The sequence below is a fragment of the Scaptodrosophila lebanonensis genome, unplaced genomic scaffold, assembly GCF_003285725.1.
Source record: "Scaptodrosophila lebanonensis strain 11010-0011.00,11010-0021.00 unplaced genomic scaffold, SlebRS2 tig00000061-arrow-pilon, whole genome shotgun sequence".
In the NCBI taxonomy this organism is placed as follows: domain Eukaryota; kingdom Metazoa; phylum Arthropoda; class Insecta; order Diptera; family Drosophilidae; genus Scaptodrosophila; species Scaptodrosophila lebanonensis.
Genome location: NW_022060554.1, coordinates 3,071,466 through 3,090,814, shown reverse-complemented (window position 1 = coordinate 3,090,814; position 19,349 = coordinate 3,071,466). Strand labels below are relative to the sequence as shown.

Here is a 19,349-nt window from a genome sequence, read left to right as displayed (position 1 = left end):
ATTTCTGATATAATTTTAAAAAATTAATTAATTAATTAAATTAATAAAGAACATTTATTTAATACATACATAGAAGACATGTTTATGTTCAGTTTTAACAGCATACATTTACATCACGTGTCTATGCGTGTATGTATACAGCACAAAGCTGAACCAAAACAGCAACAATAACAACATCTGCGGGCAGAGCTGCACGCAGCGCATGGGCAACGATTTTATTTATGGTTATAACTTTCTTCATAATTGACCTATCATGATGAAACTTGGCACATGGTTAGTACATAAGTACTAATTGGATGTAACTATCAAAATTGATTTCAAAATTCCAAGAATTTCGGAAGTTATAAAATAAATTGCGGGGGAGTGTAGGGGTGTATCAGAATAAAAACAAGAGAGAACGCTACAGTCGAGCAAGCCCGACAGTGTAATATCCTGTACCCAGGTAAACTTCCGTCACTGAGTTATATGCGCCCATAGCAGCAGCAAAAAGAGGAAGAAGAAGAGCGAACTTGTTGCTTCAGTTTGAGGGGGTTGTACTGGCGAGAACTTCTTTTGCTAATAACTTTTCTTAGAATTGACCGAATTGAATAATAACAGTAGACAATTATATATAAATTATGTGTGCAAAGTTTGGTTTAGATAGCTTTTGAAATGTGGACGCTATTGACGCTATATTGAAATTCTGTAGCGGGGGAAGGGACGGAAAATTCCAAAAAATAAAATAAACTCGTCCTTTCTCGGACCTAGGAGAATCTGGATGCCAACTTTGGTTATTCTAGCTTTTATAGTTTCTGAGATCCTTGCGTTCATCCAGACGGGCGGACATGTCTAGATCGATTTCTCTCGTCATGCTGATTCAGAATATATCTATATACTTTATGGGGTCGGAAATGCTTCCTTCTGCATGTTACATACTTTGCACAAACCTAATATACCCTTTTTACCCTACGGGTACAGGGTATAAAAATTAGCTCGACCTGCCTAGGACTTAGGGGAACCTCGATACCAAGTTTGGTTATTTTAGCTCTTGTACTTCCTGCGATCCTTGCGCTCATACAGACAGACGGACCAATACTTTATATACTTTGTGGGGTTTGTGTTACATACATTCGCACAAAACTAGTATAGCCTTTTACCCCTTGGGTACTTTTGACCTCCTCTGTATGACCTAATATGATGAAACTTAACACGAGCGTGAGGCTTGATTTTTAGCTTTTCTATTCATATTATAATTATAAACAAATATTCAAGTTTTGCATTTGTAGATAGCATATATTTGTTAACGTAATAAATAGATGACCAAGTTGCGGAAGTTACGTAATACGTATACAGGTAAAACTAACTTACTGTGACGGTACCATTTGATTTTATGTTTCACGAAATAAATCAAATTTAATTCAGTTTGAAAAATGTGTATTTTATTTTCAGATCCTACATGTTTTCAACTGTTGCAACATATTTGGCAGTTCATTACGGGATTTCTCACAACCAGAAGATGCCAATACTAGTTTAGCCGCGATCTTGCGTTTCAATGCAATGGTTTCCACTCTTTTGGAGAGCTATTAATAAAAATAATGAAAGACAAAGGTATACAAAATATTGGGCGTACTAACCCCGTAAGCACGTTTTATTAATTTCTGTGGCATGCCAGCCAGCTTAGCCGCATTAAATCCATAGGACTTCGGACAGGATCCTGCTGTGTATTTATACAAAAACGTGACGGTTTCTTGCGTCGGATCCTCCATATCCTCGTTTTCGACCATACAAGCCATATGACCCAGGGAGATGCGCACATCATTGTGAAAAAAGTCAATAAGATTGTGATAATGTGTGGAGAACAATGTGCGACACTTCAGATCGGCCAAGAAGTTTACCACAGAGGCAGCAATAGCTGTTCCGTCGTACGTAGCTGTGCCACGCCCTAATTCGTCTACCAACACTAAGCTATGCGACGTTGCGTGCTTGAGTATCAATGAAGCCTCACTTAGTTCCACTAAGAAAGTGCTGTGACCAGCAAGTATATCGTCCTGGGCACCCAAGCGCGTAAAAATTCGGTCCACAAGCGAAAGGCGGCAGCTAATAGCTGGTATGTGTGCGCCCTGAGAATAGACGAAGATAAAGTTGTTGTTTTAAACAGTGTTCAACCTCCACTCACAACTTGTGCCATGACCACGAGTAAACCCAGCTGCCGCATAAGTGTGCTTTTGCCACCCATGTTCGGCCCGGTTAGAATCGAGAGAGGAGCTTGCGCGCCTGAACCCAGCTTTAAACCATTGGGAATGTACGTATCTGTGTTCACGCACGGATGATAGCCGTCCTCAATCTCAATGAAATGCTGCACGTCAGACGCTATAATCTCAGGCACGCATACGACGTGCTGCTGACGGGCATATACTGCTAGTGCACCGAGCACATCAAGATTGGACACACAGTCGATGCACTGCTTCCATTTTTCATAATGATTAGAGAACTTTTCGAAGATACGACGCGCCAAGTCATTCAACACTGCAGTGCGCGCTTCCTCAGCTTTCTGCATTTCCTTAAGAAACGCCTTAGTCTGCGCTGTACTGTATCTCCGAGCCGGTTTCTTGCCTTTGACTTGGCCTTCCAGTGCGTATTCGTGGTTGGCCTTGTGGGCATGTGTCTCGGGGACATCGAGCTGATAGCGCTTTTTATCCGAGCCAAAGTAGGTCAGTCGACAGCCAAAGTATCGCTCCTGATCAACAAGATAGGTTTTAAGCTGCATATCAATATCCGCTATGCGCGTCTGTACAGAATCGTAATCTGAATCCGCGCCTGGTTGCGGTGCTATAGTACCTGTTTTGGCGGCAGACGTATGGTCGAAGGCCTGCGCGAAGTAGTTCAGCTGTGAACTTAAATCCGGGAAAATACCCCCCGCTGCAGACTGTTGGGTGAGTCGTCTAAGTAGATCACTTTTGCAGTGGCGAAACAATATAGGTAACTTTCCAAGCGTCTCAAATCCCTTCAGAATGGCTATGAAATTTGACAGCCTCTGCTTATTGTACAAGTGCTGCTCAAATAAAATAGCCCGTGAATCAGGATGGTCATCCTGGGCTATACGCTTGTTCCCGAACAGATGTATTTGCGCGAGGTACCGTTCCAAATCTGGCAGAGTCGCTATTAAAGCGCGTAGCTTTTGAAGCTCATCGTCAAGCTGCAGGAGCTCCCCAATAGCCGCCTGACGCTCTCGAATCAACACGAGATCACAACTGGGCGCGCAAAGCCATTGGCGCAGCAACCGCTTACCGAATTTTGTGCAGCAATGGTCTAGAGTAGCTTCTAGGGAATGCTCCTCACCGATTATTCTCAGATTAGCCAACGTAGTGGCATCGAGGACCATTTGCGAGCGGCGCAATATGGGAGTAATGCCTACCGGCTGGACGTCCGGCGGCACGTACATCTGATAGCGAGCCATGGGCAGTACTTTTAGTTCAAGTTTGCACTTGTTGAGATAGTGGATGCACTGACCAAGTGCTTTTAGCGCTAGCTTGTAATCTGCAGCTGGCGTGATACCCAAGTGGTCTGTATCTGACTTCATAGTACGTAGGACTGGAGGCCAATCATTTTCGGATGCCGATTGGGGATAAAACCTTTCGGCTAGTATTTTCAGCGTACGCTCTGCACTGCAAACTTGTGCGCCAGAGCAGGGCAGTTGCTCTTTGAGTATGCTGGCCAGAACAGTCCGCAAAATTTTTCGAGTGCGCTCGCTAAGTGACCCTTTTTCGCTAAGAAACTGTTTCAGAGTTAGGAAAAAGGGAAATTAAAATAAAAAAATAAAAAAAGCTGGTCACCCACTCACCAGAACGGGCTTGTGATGTGACAACAGAGTGAGCAAACGGGAACAGCTTTTATCGTCAGAAAACTCGCCCACATTAAAGTCGCCAATGGACGTGTCTACAAAACAAATTCCAAACTTACTGCCCACTCCTTCGTCGTTTTCCACCAGAGCCAACATGTAGTTGGGCTGATGATTAGGGCCGATAGAACACTGCAACCCGAAAACTTGTGTGCCGCGGTCTGTAATTTGACAAATCTCCCGCATCACTACCTTGTCGTATTTGGTTGGTTTTATGCGTTTGCATCGCTCAGTCATCATCTCAGGAGTCTCAGTTTGCTCCACACGCGCCACCTCGAAAAAAAGGACTTCATTATTTGATTATACTTATTTTTGAAAAATATTTACAAACCTTGTAGCCTTTGTCTACCAAAATCGTTGACATTTTATCAAATGAGATTTCTGGAAAGCCAGAGTGAGCAAATTCGCCGCGCATGTAAGTAAAGCCGAGCTCTTTAACGCCTATATCAGCGTCCATGTGATAAAGCTCGTAAAATTTTCCAACCTTAAAAAAAAGGACGCAATCATAGTTTTCCGATTTAAGCACCCACCATTGGCGAACGCCCGGTGACAGAGTATTTAAAAACTTTTCGGGCACATGTAGTGTGCTTTTATCGTAGTGTGGATGATCAGGACGCCTTCCAGCTTTGTCCTTGATATGATCAGGTAGCAGAAACTCCAATTTCTGATGTGGCCAAACAGCTGGTTCGTCCAACGTTGGATTGTTGGTCATTATTGGTATCTCATCATATTGAACTTCCGTTTTGACATTGCTTTGCAAATGCATTAATTTTTCTATGAATGTGACAGTAGACTGCGATGTTTCAAGTTTTAGTTTCTTTTTATCCGACTCATATCTGTTTTTGAATAATTTGTTACGTGTTTTCTTAAGCGTCAGATCTCTAGTCTCGCAATCACTAGATTCTATGTCCATCTCTGCATCTGTTTCGCTCCTTTCACTACATTGTGTATCATCATTAGGCTCATACTCAGATTCGTCATCAGAAAAGTCAGGCTGGTGTTCGTCTTCAGATGATTCCTGCATAATAATACGCTTTCGTTTGCGTTTGCATACCAGCTCATCATCCACATCATCCATTTTATCTGGCGATAGTGATGAGATCAGCTTACGTTCTTTCTTTATGGGAAATTCAGCAGTTAGTTCCGCAGAGCTATTACGTTTGAAATTCTCCTTTCCAGATTCAATGGTGGTTTCTGTTGCTTCTGTAGAATAATTAGTTTTCGGGTCTCTTTCAAGTATTCTTTTTTCGACTGCCGGAGATTTGGAGAAGTACTTAAAGAGCGTGTTTGTTGGAGTGCCCCCGACATTACTGCCTAACTTCCTCGACATTGTTACTCAATTGTAAATTTTTGTCCCACTCCTTTACAGTGCACATAAAAATAGCGCGAAAATGCGTTCGAATAGAGGTGGCAAAATATCGACGGCACAATTAATAGTATCGATGGTTTTAAATTTTGGGTAATATCGATGGTCTTGGTCGATATATAAATAGTTCCATTCAGTGCTGCCATTTTTTTAATTTAAAGAAAGCTGTTTCTAACGGAAACAAAGGGCAAAAAAAGCCGACAATTTACAAAAAAAAACCTAAAAAAAGTGGTTATGGTTTTACCAATTTATTAGTTGTAAGGTGATATTTATATTAAATCATTCAGTTCTGCGAGGTTCGCATTCGTACGACATGGTCGTACCAATCATGCGTAAATAATTAATTAATTTTGTCAGGCAAAATAACTAAGTCTATTTTTGTTGTTGAATAAAACAGTTCATTGCACTTGTGTGCTTCTTTGTTATTGCATGAGTGCACAAATCAGTAAGCTTGGCTGTGATAGTGATCTTGCAATAGCTGCAGTAAACCCTATGCTCGTCCGAGTCATCTTTGCGAATCTAAGCCTTGAAGTCTTCGCTTTTTAGCCAAGCATCTCGGCAGTTTGGGTAGTAGATAATTCTGCTTTTATACGCAGATTGGTTCCAGGAAAAAACGTGTAGAAAAAAGACATTGATCATGCGCAAAAATGCTAAAACCTATTAAAATTAGTGAAAAAGCAAGGATATATTTTTATATTTGAATGGTTTTTAGGTTTTCGTCAGCTGTATGTGTTTTCATTTATTCAATTTGTATTTTTAATCGTGCCAAATGGAATAAAGTCGTGTAACAATATATACAATTTTTAATTTTCACACCTATTCCTATGCCATTTTACAATTTAACATTTTTCTTTGTAAATCGAATAATTAGGAGAATGTCGATATTTAATTTATGATTGTATACATGTGTATATTGTAGTCTAATTTTAAGGACATAATATTACTTTTTCGTAAAATATTAATTTATTTTATGCAAATGTGGATAACATTAAGTTTGTTATTTTTTGGCTATGATCTCCAAATTCCTTGCTTTTTTCAACAATAAAATACATGTATGTATGTACATAACACAATCTTTTATGATAGACTTTGTGCAAAAAACTGGAATAAATATTAGAATATTTCCTAACTTTAAATTATATTTTGGTCGTGTTGTTTTTGTTTCTATCGCATTTTCACGTTTGTGTCTTTTCGTGCTTTATTGCGTCAACACGAACGCGCACGAAATTGGAATATGAAACACGATACTTGTGTCCACGCAGTGCAGCGTTGTACCACGAACAATAAAAGGCACCGACTTTGCCCATATGTGTTTGTGTCTGTGAGTGTGTCACTGTGTAAGTGTGATTATGTGATGCCACCAACGGTTTGCTATTTTGCGCTCTTTGTTATTTATTGTTGCTGCATCTGGCAAGTAAAAAACACATTTCTATATTTCGAAAATCGTTGAATGCCAATTTGTAGATATAGTTATGTTGATAACGGGTACCAAATTTGAAATCGATCGGACAACATTAATAACACAAACTTTTAATTTGAAAAACAGTCTAGAAATATTAAAACCCCAATAATTCAAGTTCCAAGACCAAGTCGATCGGTTGAAAAATTTAGATTTTTCAAACAAACTTTGGAGCTTGTTTTCCCCCCTTTGGAGCTCGAATTTTCTAAAATTCCTTCATAGTGCGCACCTACATTATGATATTATACTTGACCCCAATTTTCAGCTTTCTACGTCATACCGTTTGGGCTGTGGGCTGTTGACGCGGTTTCCTTTATTCCCTTATTACTTCGCTTCAAAAATCGATCCATTATAATTCCATACAATGAATTACAGTCCACTTTACCAATCTAATTAAACCTAAAATGCTTATTATTAATAGATATATCAAAAAGAAGCTAATCTCACCTTGCTTAAGCCGCCGGTTGACCCTTAGCAATGTGGGTGAAAGCTATTAGCTTGCATACGTCAATGTTTTACGATGTTTTGTTTGTCAGGATTACGGTTACTTTATTAGTTAATAACATTAAGTAAAATACTTTGACAGCTTATCTTGATTAATACACATGTTTGATTTAAAATATCTCTGTTGATTTTTTCCCTAATACGAGCATGTTTTTGCATGAAAAGTAAATTTTTGTAAACTTCGAGGACTTAAGGGACATTGATGGACAGCGATGTTTCTCTTCGACTTACATACTTACAAGCTAATGGAACCAGGGCTGCCAATTTTTTCCCGTCACATCTGGCTGTTTTGTGAGGCCTGTTGTGGGAAAAAATTGAGAATTGCGGGAAGCGGGAATTCTGGATTTTTTAATTTTGTCGCCACTCAAATAAAAAATATAATAACTGGCGGTTCATCATTATTTTTATCGATACTGGCCAATACCCCCACTAGTTTAAGGCAGATTATCATCCCATCTATCATATTAAATAAGTGTGTATCCATTCACCGTGCATACGGATTCCTGTATTTTTGCAGCCAATTAGATGATCGCCCTATGACGGGCCGAAAAAAGCCGACACATGCCCATCTCTAGCACCTCTGCTGATCGGATATTTACAAGCGATTTACCGTTTGTCTTAAAAGATTGCGTCAGCTAGAAGCGCTACATATGTATTCTGAAGAACATTCTAGGAGACATTAAACGTTAAGCTTATTCCGTGAATGTATTATTGCGATTTACAAAAACAAAAACGCGCCTTTACACTCACAACAATCATATTAAAACAAGATAGAACGCTACAGTCGAGCAAGCCCGACAGTAAAATAGCCTGTACTCTTCACAAAAAAAGAAAAATTAAAAAAAAAAAATGTTTAAAAAAAATTAAATTATTAAAAAAAATTAATGAATTAATTAATTAAATTAAATTAGAATATATGTTTATGTTTAGTTTTAACAGCATACATTTACATCACGTACCTATGCGTGTTTATATGCGTGTATGTATGCAGCACAAAGTTGAACCAAAGCAGCAACAACAACAACAGCTGCGGGCAGCGCTGCCGACAGAGGCAGCGCATGAGCAGCGATTTTACTTATGGCTATAACTTTCTTCAGAATTGACCTATCATGATGAAATTTGGCACACGGACACATTAGTACTAACTGGATGTACCTACCAAAATTGATTTCAAAATTCCGAGAATTACGGAAGTTATAAGAAAAAACACGAATTGCGGGGGAGTGGGGGGGTGCATCGAAAAAAAACTCAAACTCGTACTTTCTCGGTCTTAGGAGAATATGGAAACCAAGTTTGGTTATTCTAGCTCTTATACTTTCTGAGATCCTTGCGTTCATACGGACAGACGGACAGACGGACAGACGGACAGACAGACGGACAGACGGACAGACGGACAGACGGACGGACGGACAAGGCTATATCGACTCGGCTTCTCATCCTGATCAAGAATATATATACTTTGTGGGGTCTGCCACGCCTCCTTCTGTGTGTTACATACATGCGCACAAAACTAGTATAGCCTTTCACCCTTTGGGTACAGGCTATAAAAACACATATGGATAAGTGTTGAACTGTACAACTGAATACATACACCTACATGTGTGTATATGTAAGTATGTACAGGCATATGAGGATAGATAGCACCTGCATCAAAAAATAAAATGTACATACATATGTATGTATGTACATATCAACGTTGCTAGACGTCCCGATTATTAAATCAAAATTAAATATCCCGCGCGGGACAGGCTCAAAAAGCTGTCAAAGTGTAGGTGAGCACCAAGAAGTGGTTAATAGGGAATTAGAAATCAGATTAACTTTAAACTTAGTTTATGTATTTACTTTGAGAAAGAATGCAGAATAAACCGCGTTGTATTTTTGTAACCTTTCATTAAAGAGTACAAGAAATAATTATGATATATGTATACTAGCAGGTCTTGCCCGTCTTTGCTAGGCTAAGTAAAATGTGCTTATAATTATAAGTTTATTTATTTTTATGATATTCTACTTTCGACGCTCTCTAAAGTTTTTTAAAGAGTTCATTTTACAAATAGCAAATATAGTACAATAAGTTGTATGTAAGTATGGTTATACGTACATACAGTGACGAACAAAATTATTGGCACAGTTGGCACGTCTGACTTTCGCACAGTGTTTCTCCATGAAATATGGTGATATTTAAATAAAACAAATTTTATTCATATACATTGATCAATTTCCTACTAAAATTACTTTATTTCATTCATTTATATTTTTCCATTAATTTAAGAAAATTAAAAATATAAAAAAACAGCCGTTTTCGCCTGAACAAAATTATTGGCACACTTAACCAAAAATACTTAAAATTAACATAAATAACCGTTTTTAAACATAAATTAATATTTTGTGGCTAAGCCCTTATGTTTAATGACTGCTTCCAAGCGTCTGGGCATCGAAGAAACCAAACTTTGAGTGGTTTCTGATCCAATATTGCGCCACTCCTCCACCAGTGCCACCTTCAGCTCGGCCTTTGTAGATATAGCGCGTTTTTTTACACGTCTATCTAATTCTTCCCACAAATGTTCGATGGGGTTTAGACCTGGAGATTGGGGCGGATGCGGCAAAGTATGTTTTACATGATGTGCAAGCCACATGCGCAGATCATAAGCCGTATGCTTTGGGTCATTGTCGTGTTGAAACGTGAACGTGGCTGGTATGTTCAACTTTTCGGCACTTTTTTTTAGATTTCTCTTAAGGATATCTAAATAATACTTTTTGTCCATAGTTCCTTCTATAAATTCAAGTTCACCAACACCACCAGCGGACATGCAGCCCCACACAATGACGCCTCCACCACCATGCTTTACAGACATAGCGATGTTTTTTTTTCCAGTTCCGTATTAGGCTTTCTCCAAACAGTTTGGCGGCCATCAGATTGAAAAATGTTGAATTTACTTTCATCGGAAAAGATGACATTGTTCCAAAAGTCCATCGGCTTACTCAAATATTCGTTTGCATAGGCTAAGCGCTTCTTCTGGTTGACTTTTGAAATAAGTGGTTTTCTTCTAGCAACGCGGCACTTGTATTTAGCTTTGTGCAGTGTCCTCCGAACCGTAATCGGGTGAATATCTTTTCTAAATTCATTTTTAACCTGAGCTGCAATCTGTGTTGTGGTTTTTAACTCAAACATTTACAACTATGTCATTCCAAATATAAACATAACGGGGTTTTGAAAAAAAATTTTGCCATTTTGTTGAAATTTTGAAAATATAGTTCACTATTACCCAAGTGTGCCAATAATTTTGTTCAGGCGAAAACGGCTGTTTTTTTATATTTTTAATTTTCTTAAATTAATGGAAAAATATAAATGAATGAAATAAAGTAATTTTAGTAGGAAATTGATCAATGTATATGAATAAAATTTGTTTTATTTAAATATCACCATATTTCATGGAGAAACACTGTGCGAAAGTCAGACATGCCAACTGTGCCAATAATTTTGTTCGTCACTGTATGTACATATCTTCGTTACGCAGTCCGCAGTCCCTTACGCAGTCGTTGCCTAGCGACGGTAACTGTAAAAGGCATTTTGCCTTTGAAATTAACAGGCGTAAATGATCAAAACCAAAGAAGAAGCGCGAGCCAATGACTTGCAGTTGTTGTTGTTTTTCGTTTTAAAAATTTGATTTAAAACCATAGAACATTATTTATTACAATCAAACAACAGTGCTCGATTGTCCAATGTATACATACATACATACGAATGTACATACATGTACGTATACAGGCATACATACATACATATGTATGTACATATCAGAGAACTGCAACGAGTATGTTCGACCACCCTTGCTGAAAATTCGATCAAATCAGATCTTTGCTTGGCTGCAAACGAGATCGAACGAGTTGAGTACTCTCGGCATTTTTCTTATGATCGAACTTGCATGACCAATCTTTCTATTTTTACGAACAAGCACCGGTCTTGATTGGTTTGCTTTCAAACAGTTCAGGCTCGGTCACTTCGAGTATTCTGTTCGTTGCGAACGGGTACCAGCCTTGATTGGTTTGCTTTGAAACATTTCAGGCTCGGTCACTTCGTTTAAAATGACTGGGTCTTGATCAAACCAAACCAGACTTTGCAGAATGAGCGTTTGATCGAACGAGTTATTGGTCGAGTATTGTTTGGGTATTACGCGTGCTATACTCGGGTATTACTCGAGTATTGCGCAGGTTTTACCCGAGTATGTCTCGAGTATTGCGCGGGTTTTACCCGAGTATGACCGTATAAAAAATTCATGTATGTACATATTTATGTATACGGTCAAGTGTGAGTGACATTGACAATACGACGAACTTCATCGGTATGGGACATAAATAAACACGAACATAATCCCGGCCGTTAAACATTTGTTTAAACTTCACTTATATCGACAGTGAATGCGTGCTGGGATTCTTCTAGTTGCCGATAGAAATCATCCAGTACGATTGCAATATATGACACGATGTAGTGGAGTGTAATCAGAACCAAAAAATCTTCGGTGGCTCCTGGTCCAAAATTGCCAATAGTTGATTTAGGTTTTCTAAGTCTTCATGTCGGCTTCAATTGGTGTTCCTCCTCGTCAAGTCATCAGAGGATAGGATCTCAAAATATCCATTAAGAAAATGGGATGACTGTATTTTGTGTTATGACCAGTGGCCGTAATGCTTGGATTGCGGATTCCGCCCCAAGGATCGATTGCGAGTAATCCTGTTTGGTTTAGCTGTAGATTAAACTGCTCGTTGTTGCAAATATCAGAGAATTGTATTGGTTCCCGAGTTGCGAAAACTTATTGGTTTTATGCGTGCATAGCCAGAGAAATTACGTATTCATATGAGTTGTTGCACAGTCAATAGACTTTGAACGTTGATAGAATTCTGAATTGTAGTTGCTCGAAAAAATCAATTGCTTGTCGTTCCATATCCATTCATCATTGTTTAGCAGATTACAGTTGCGTAGATCAGTATGAGTGAGTAAGACGAAACTGCTATGATTGGATGTTGAATGTTGATCGTCGATATGTCAGACTGGGTAATTAAAGGAATTGGCACCAAGTTGTATTGCTCTACGACGCTAAGATTGCCACTGTCTATTAAATATGACATGATTATCCTGTTCCTTCAGCCTGTATCTATATATATAAAAGAGATTGTCCTGACTGATTGACGATCAACGCACAGCCCAAACGATAAAAGCTAGGAAGCTGAAATTTGGATTTAAGTATCCTTTAACAGTGTAGATGCAGTGAACAGGATGCAGTTAGTTCCGAATCATCCTCGAAACATTATGTTACTTTAAATATTAAGGTAATATTATTCAAAAGTCCCCAGCCAAATAAAAAATTTCAAATCGATCGACACCGTGACTAATATCAAAGACACACTACATTACCCACAGGAATTTTTAAATTCACTAAACCCTTCTGAACTGCCGTCACATGAATTGAAGTTAAAAATCGGAATTCCAATCATGGTCTTGAGAAATTAATGCCTTCCGAGCATGTGCAATGGGCCGAGGCTGCTTTTTAAGAAATTCAAATTTAAGTGTTGCGTTTTGGAGCTCCTGAAAATCAATATATTTTGCTGCCATAAAATAACATCAAACATCGTTTACAGAGACGCTCTGACTCAATGAAGAGTAACAAAAAATCTTAAAAAAAAAGTATTCAAATAATAATATCCTATGATTATAATTTTACTCCAGTAGGAGTAATGCAGTAGGAAGAACTTATAGTGCACTAAGGCATATCTCTTTGACGCAGAATTTCCTCCCAGGCAAACTCAAGCTCCTTATCAGAGAACTGCATGAGTGCCTATTTTTGTGACTCTAAGTATACTTACTGAAAAGGCGGTTGCGGTGTAATCGCCACCGCATACTTTTTTGTCTATTCAGTCACTGACTTAAAAGGCATTTTTGTATTGCTATGACTGGATCACTTTCATACTCTATCATGGGTGTATGCGGTGTATGCTTTACTTTTTCATCGCACATTCTTGTTGTTTTCTGCAATCGTACTTATACTCATACGCGCACAATACCAATATTGCGTGCGCAAGAAATGATGAGAGAAGAGTTGACAAAATCAATGTGATGATTAGTGAAGCAAAGACCAAGTACTGCAAACACCGCATAGGAAAATGCTACAGCTAGAAAACAATATAACGATAACTATATTATCAATGTTTTTCGCAACTATCAGTGGTTTCTTATTCAGTTTTTCGAGTCACAATAAGCAAACATACTAAATATGCTATTACTATACCAAGTGTGAACTATATACTATATTGTATTTATGCCTTGATTAGCTTATTTCGACTTATATACATATGCAAAAACATGAAACAAAGAAATAATTTAAGTTATTCATTTTTTTGTCCGAATTTCAGCTTCCCTGCTTTCATTTATTTGTGTTGCTCGTATTTGTATAAAACTTAAACAAAGTGCCCGTCTATTGTGGAGTGAAAACATACTTTCTGCAATTTTCTGCGAAAAAGTAATATTGCCAAATTAAAGTTGAGTATTTATATTAACTTATGTTAAATATGCTTTTTGCGATTTTCTGGCGCTTTTATTTTGTAGCTGAGGCTGAAAGTGCACAGAAATCCTTATTTTGTATCTGAGGCTGAAAGTGCACAGAAATCCTTATTCGTAATCACTATAATACCACTAAAACTCCTAGATGATTTTGGAAATGTTTTGTGGGTAATTCGTAGTGCTTCTTACACATGATCTCTATCGTTTTGACAAATACAAAATCATATCAATTGTGACCTATCTGTAAGGCGAGCACAAAAGAATTTATGCAAAATGGCCATATTTAAAGCTTGGCATGAGTTTTGCATGGGTTGGCTCTTTTCCAATTTGGTGTATTATTTGTAAGTTAAAGCACAAATAATCATAAATAGAAGTGTTATTTATAACTCTAACTTCATGTTTCGAATTTATGCCAAAAAATCGGCTGTCTGGCCCAATGTACATTGTGGAAAAATAAACCTAAAGATTATAAAAATAAACATTTGAGCTATAAAGCATTGGAAAATGTATAAATGTATTTGTGCTGCCGAATATATTAAAATATTTTGTCACTATATTATATTCTGGCTTATCACCGTGATAAAGGAACTGGAACATAAAGAAATATCATCTCTAATCACTTTTTGTGAAGCGTTTCTTTATATATAGATACATATATATTTCATTTATTTTATATTAGACATAAATCGCTATTCCAAATGTCGCTAGCAGATGAATTGCTTGCCGATTTAGAGGAGGAAAACGACAATGAAGTTGACTATGCTGAAGTGGCTGAGTACGAGGACATTGAGCAGGCAGCACTGGTACGTGATCAGGCTCAAAATCCTATGGATGTAGATGTTACAGTGCAGTCGGTCCGTGAACTGTGTAAGTTGCGCGACTCGGAAAGACTCCGGTACACGCTGAAACAAATAGAGCACTATGTGTGTCGGCAAAGAAGCGCTTCCGAGATGCTTGGAGTAGAGTCAGATCCAGAGTACTGCTTAATAGTGGATGCAAATGCCATAGCCGTGGATATAGACAATGAAATATGTATGTTAACCAGAGGCGTAGGTACATTCAGTAATTTAACATAATATATTTTTTATATGCACAGCTATCATACATAAATTTACCAAAGAGAAATACCAGAAACGTTTTCCTGAGCTGGACTCACTTATTGTGGGGGAAATTGAATATCTATTAGCTGTTAAAGAATTGGGAAACGATTTAGATCAAATCAAAAGCAATGAAAAATTACAAGCCATTCTTACACAGGCCACTATTATGATTGTCTCAGTAACGGCATCTACCACGCAAGGGTAAGCCTATGCTACTATTCGCTTTTAATGTTGCAACTAATATATTTACATTTTTCTTTAGAGTTGTACTCACGCCGACAGAAAAGGCAAGGATAGACGAAGCCTGTGAAATGGCAATCCAACTGAACAATTTTAAATCTAAAATCTATGAGTACGTAGAGAGCCGCATGACATTTATTGCACCCAATCTATCAATGATAGTCGGTGCCTCCACAGCAGCCAAGTTACTTGGCATAGCGGGAGGTATAAGCAAGCTTTCAAAGATGCCTGCGTGCAACATTCAAGTTTTAGGCTCACAGAAAAAGATACTTTCTGGTTTCTCCCAAACTCAAATGCTTCCACACACGGGCTACATATATCACTCGCAAATCGTCCAAGACACTGCACCTGATTTGCGACGCAAGGCGGCCCGTTTGGTGGCTGCTAAATCAGTGTTAGCGGCGCGAGTTGATGCCTGTCATGAGAGTATGCATGGCGAGATCGGACTCAAGTTTAAGGAGGAAATTGAAAAAAAACTTGATAAGTTACAGGAACCACCCCCAGTAAAGTTTATCAAGCCACTACCAAAACCCATAGAAGGAAGCAAAAAGAAACGTGGCGGCAAACGTGTACGAAAAATGAAGGAGCGATATGCCTTGACGGAGTTCCGCAAGCAGGCGAATCGTATGAATTTTGGTGATGTGAGTAATAATCATCATGTCAGCTAGGTATCCCATAAATACATTTGTACAATTTGCAGATTGAAGAGGACGCCTACCAAGGAGATTTGGGCTACTCTCGTGGTACCATTGGTAAGGCGGGCACAGGCCGCATTCGCCTGCCACAGCTAGATGAAAAAACCAAGGTGCGCATAAGCAAGACTCTGCAGAAGAACCTTCAGAAACAGCAGGTCTATGGCGGAAGTACAACTGTTAAGCGTCATATTTCGGGTACTGCCTCTAGCGTGGCCTTCACGCCGCTTCAGGGGCTAGAGATTGTGAACCCGCAGGCGGCCGAGAAATCACAAACTGAATCACATGCAAAGTATTTTTCAAATACATCCGGTTTTGTATCGGTTGGCAAGCACACCACTTAAGCAATTAATGTCTCAAATGTAACATTTTATTTAAAACTTTTCCTTTGTAAAATTTAGAATGCCTTACATAATACACTGTAAATTATTGAGATTTGATGGTATATAGTATATCCGGGGCTTATTAACTAAGTTTGCCCAATTCCAGCTTGCTTTGTATGACCTCCCACGAATTATTTAGTATTACGGCCAAGATACCGGCTACTGTGAAAACACCACCAATTATGGAACAGCAATTGGTAGCGAAGTGCCCAAAGGTGCTACAAGTTATAAAAAAGACGTGTGTAAAATAATAAGCTAAACAATGAACTGAGATATTTACATATGTTTTTCTGCGTATTTAACCATAAGCGGTGACAATTCGTAACTGAAGAATATGCCTGGCATACCGCGTTCCTTATCGGTCAAATCTTTTCGGTAGCGCGTCACAGAGAACTGATTGGTGTAAATGGGTGCGCCGTCGCTCTCTCGAACGTATAGAGTAGGTACAATTTTTAGGTAGTAATTAAACATTTCGCCCTTTGACTCTGAAAAAGAAATGAATATTCAATTTAAATACATACATATGTATGTATATGTACAACAGCGCCATCTAGTTATTTCACTCAACCAGGGCTACACAACTTGTAGCTCGTTACCTTTGCTACACATGGCAATAATTTGACAGCTGACGTACGCATACAGGAATTTAACATTACACAATTTCGGCGGCATTTGAGTCGATTCATTAAAAAATTTATAACTTACAAAAAAGAAAAACAGTGTGTCCCCAAATTAAAAGGGAAATAGTCACAAAGCGGCACGTTTTGTCTATCTTAGGATTGCGATAGGTTTATTGCTACTGCCGCAAGTATGCCATTACCGAGCAGCTCCTTTTCACAACAAGGGCCCACTTGCTTTGACAAAATGAAGACTGGCTTTACCATTGGGTTCTGTGTTGGCATGGCCAGCGGTGCACTCTTCGGTGGTTTCTCGGCTCTAAGGTAAGCAGGCGCTGAAAAGGCTATGTAAGACACAAACGCGCTTTTATGTAATATCCGGCAAGCCGTGATAACACATTTCTTTCCACAGGTATGGCCTGCGCGGGCGGGAGTTAATTAATAATGTTGGTAAAGTGATGCTTCAGGGCGGCGGAACTTTTGGCACCTTCATGGCCATAGGTACAGGAATACGCTGCTAAGTGAGGTGCACTTAAGTATAGAACCAACTACAGTTAAGATTTAAAATTATATAAAATATAAGAACCTAGTGCTTAAATTACGTTAAGTTTACGGAATAGAAATTAAATAGTTATCTCCAAGTGTTTCATCTATTTATACACATACCTGGTACTTCGACCCGCAGACCATCCAATGGATGTGTCTTAGCGAACTTTATTTTCTCGCCAAAAGACAGGTGGTTAATGGTGTGGGACAGCTTCACATTAGTGAATTGAAAGTCATGTATGTGAAATTGACGGATTGAAAAACTTTTCCCAGGTGCAAAATGGAAGCTACCGGCCATCTAAATGAGCACCGTGAAAAACCATGAGCCGATTTTAACTTTTAAGGTAGAAATGCTTACGCGGTTCACTTCTAGGTGGCCTTGTATGCGACACCCTTCTTTGAAAGCATCGTCATCATTGCGTTGGTATTTCCCTTTGCATTGTTCAATTTTATCCACCTGAACGTTCCATTTGCGTAGTCGATAGGCTTCCAAAACATCTTCGCACGTATTGCAACAGCTGTAAAAAACATATAAAAAATTAAATAACCGCTTTTTGAGCGTAAGCTTTCTTGCATATTAATACCCACTGGGTGGCATTATACTCAGCGCCATAGCAACTACCGCAGCTGCTGTTCTTATTGGCCGGGGACACTGCTACTATTTCCTTAATCGGCTCCATCTCACTCAACGGCTTGCCCTGTAGATCCAAGCGGTGCTTGAATATATCGTGATCAACACGTAAATGCGTATCCCCAGACGAATCCATGGCATCTAGGGAAATATAATTGCAACCCAAGTTGTGCAGAGTCACATCCAAATTGATACGCAGCTTGTGTCCACGAGTGGTATCCACAAAAAGTTCTTCGTTTAGCGTAGGTCGCATATATGTGCTGAATTCCAAAAATATGAGGAACCCAATGATTGTAGTGCTGACGATGGTTACTGGCGAAGTTAAATTTATTTAATACAAGTAAACGTACTCCACGATTTACGTCCTTACCAGCGGCACCGCCAACTGTTCGGACGCTAAAATCATCCAATGTGCGGGGATATGCGTCTAAGCGACGTAAAATATCGGCGAATTTCATTTTAAAAGCAGCTAACGCAACACGGTAACTACATCATCACATCATTGGAAGCGTTAAGTGACGTGTGACAACAGCTGACAAAGCTAAAACAATAATATGAAGTAATGCCATCCACTTCTTCAGAATGAGGTGTATTCACATAACTCACGAATGTTCACTTTAAGATTGAATGAAATAGCACTACATACACACATAAGTACGTGGGCACCACGAAATATCTTTATCCGAGCCAATGTTAAATATTGTGATTTTATTTATATTATTATATTATAGTTATCGTTGAACAATCGATTAACTAAGTCGATATCAGTGGTCTGGGCACGTTGGGTGTTAGAGCTGGGGAAACATCGATGTTTGCCAACATTTTTGATCGATTTTACCCCTCTCGGTATTCGAACTCACGTAAAGGGTGTAATTGCACATATGTATACAAAGCAGAGACCTCCAGCGGTGCACCGCAACAATAAGTACACCGCATACGTACTTAGAATATTTCATTCACGATAATGCAATACACTGCATAAAAATGATGCGGTGTTGATTATACTCATGGCCTTCTTATACTTAGATCAATGCAATCACAACAAGACTTTTCGCTGTCCTCTTCACTCATTTTTGTACCTTTGCGGTTGCGCAAAGAAACTTGTGAGAGTAAAAACCACCACCAAATTTTAGCGATCAATTGAGTATTGGGTTCTCTTGCACTCGGTCGTTTTGAGTATTCACTCTGCACGATCAATTCAGCTGCGTTGCCTGCAGTACTTGTACTTAAGCATGATTTGCGGTGTTGACCTCGCATATTCAGTGCATGTATTTATGTATGTATGTATGTTTGTACTATGAATGTACATATGTACGTACCAATATGTATGCTTCACTAATCATCACTTTGATTTTGTCAACTCTTCTCTCATTATTTCTTGCGC

General features: G+C 38.8%; 4 protein-coding genes across 4 annotated transcripts; 2 read left to right on the top strand and 2 right to left on the bottom strand.

Annotated features, from left to right (window-relative positions):
• Window positions 1-1,396: 1,396 nt before the first annotated feature.
• LOC115624781 (probable DNA mismatch repair protein Msh6) lies at window positions 1,397-5,255 on the bottom strand. The gene is made up of 5 exons (XM_030519613.1): window positions 4,209-5,255; window positions 3,821-4,150; window positions 2,156-3,754; window positions 1,614-2,099; window positions 1,397-1,559 (listed from the first exon to the last, which is right to left on the bottom strand). The coding sequence occupies exons 1-5, from the start codon at window positions 5,205-5,207 to the stop codon at window positions 1,425-1,427; spliced, it is 3,549 nt and encodes a 1,182-aa protein (XP_030375473.1). The 5' UTR covers window positions 5,208-5,255; the 3' UTR covers window positions 1,397-1,424.
• Window positions 5,256-14,393: 9,138 nt separating this feature from the next.
• LOC115624758 (U4/U6 small nuclear ribonucleoprotein Prp31) lies at window positions 14,394-16,240 on the top strand. The gene is made up of 4 exons (XM_030519590.1): window positions 14,394-14,788; window positions 14,853-15,057; window positions 15,119-15,737; window positions 15,797-16,240. Exons 1-4 carry the CDS (start codon window positions 14,455-14,457, stop codon window positions 16,130-16,132), a joined length of 1,494 nt encoding a protein of 497 aa, XP_030375450.1. The 5' UTR covers window positions 14,394-14,454; the 3' UTR covers window positions 16,133-16,240.
• On the bottom strand, window positions 16,137-18,578 carry LOC115624759 (endoplasmic reticulum-Golgi intermediate compartment protein 3). The gene is made up of 6 exons (XM_030519591.1): window positions 18,336-18,578; window positions 17,923-18,277; window positions 17,693-17,852; window positions 17,455-17,632; window positions 16,452-16,656; window positions 16,137-16,389 (listed from the first exon to the last, which is right to left on the bottom strand). Exons 1-6 carry the CDS (start codon window positions 18,421-18,423, stop codon window positions 16,254-16,256), a joined length of 1,122 nt encoding a protein of 373 aa, XP_030375451.1. The 5' UTR covers window positions 18,424-18,578; the 3' UTR covers window positions 16,137-16,253.
• LOC115624760 (reactive oxygen species modulator 1) lies at window positions 16,831-17,429 on the top strand. Its single transcript, XM_030519592.1, has 2 exons — window positions 16,831-17,112; window positions 17,201-17,429. The coding sequence occupies exons 1-2, from the start codon at window positions 16,982-16,984 to the stop codon at window positions 17,307-17,309; spliced, it is 240 nt and encodes a 79-aa protein (XP_030375452.1). The 5' UTR covers window positions 16,831-16,981; the 3' UTR covers window positions 17,310-17,429.
• Window positions 18,579-19,349: the final 771 nt, after the last annotated feature.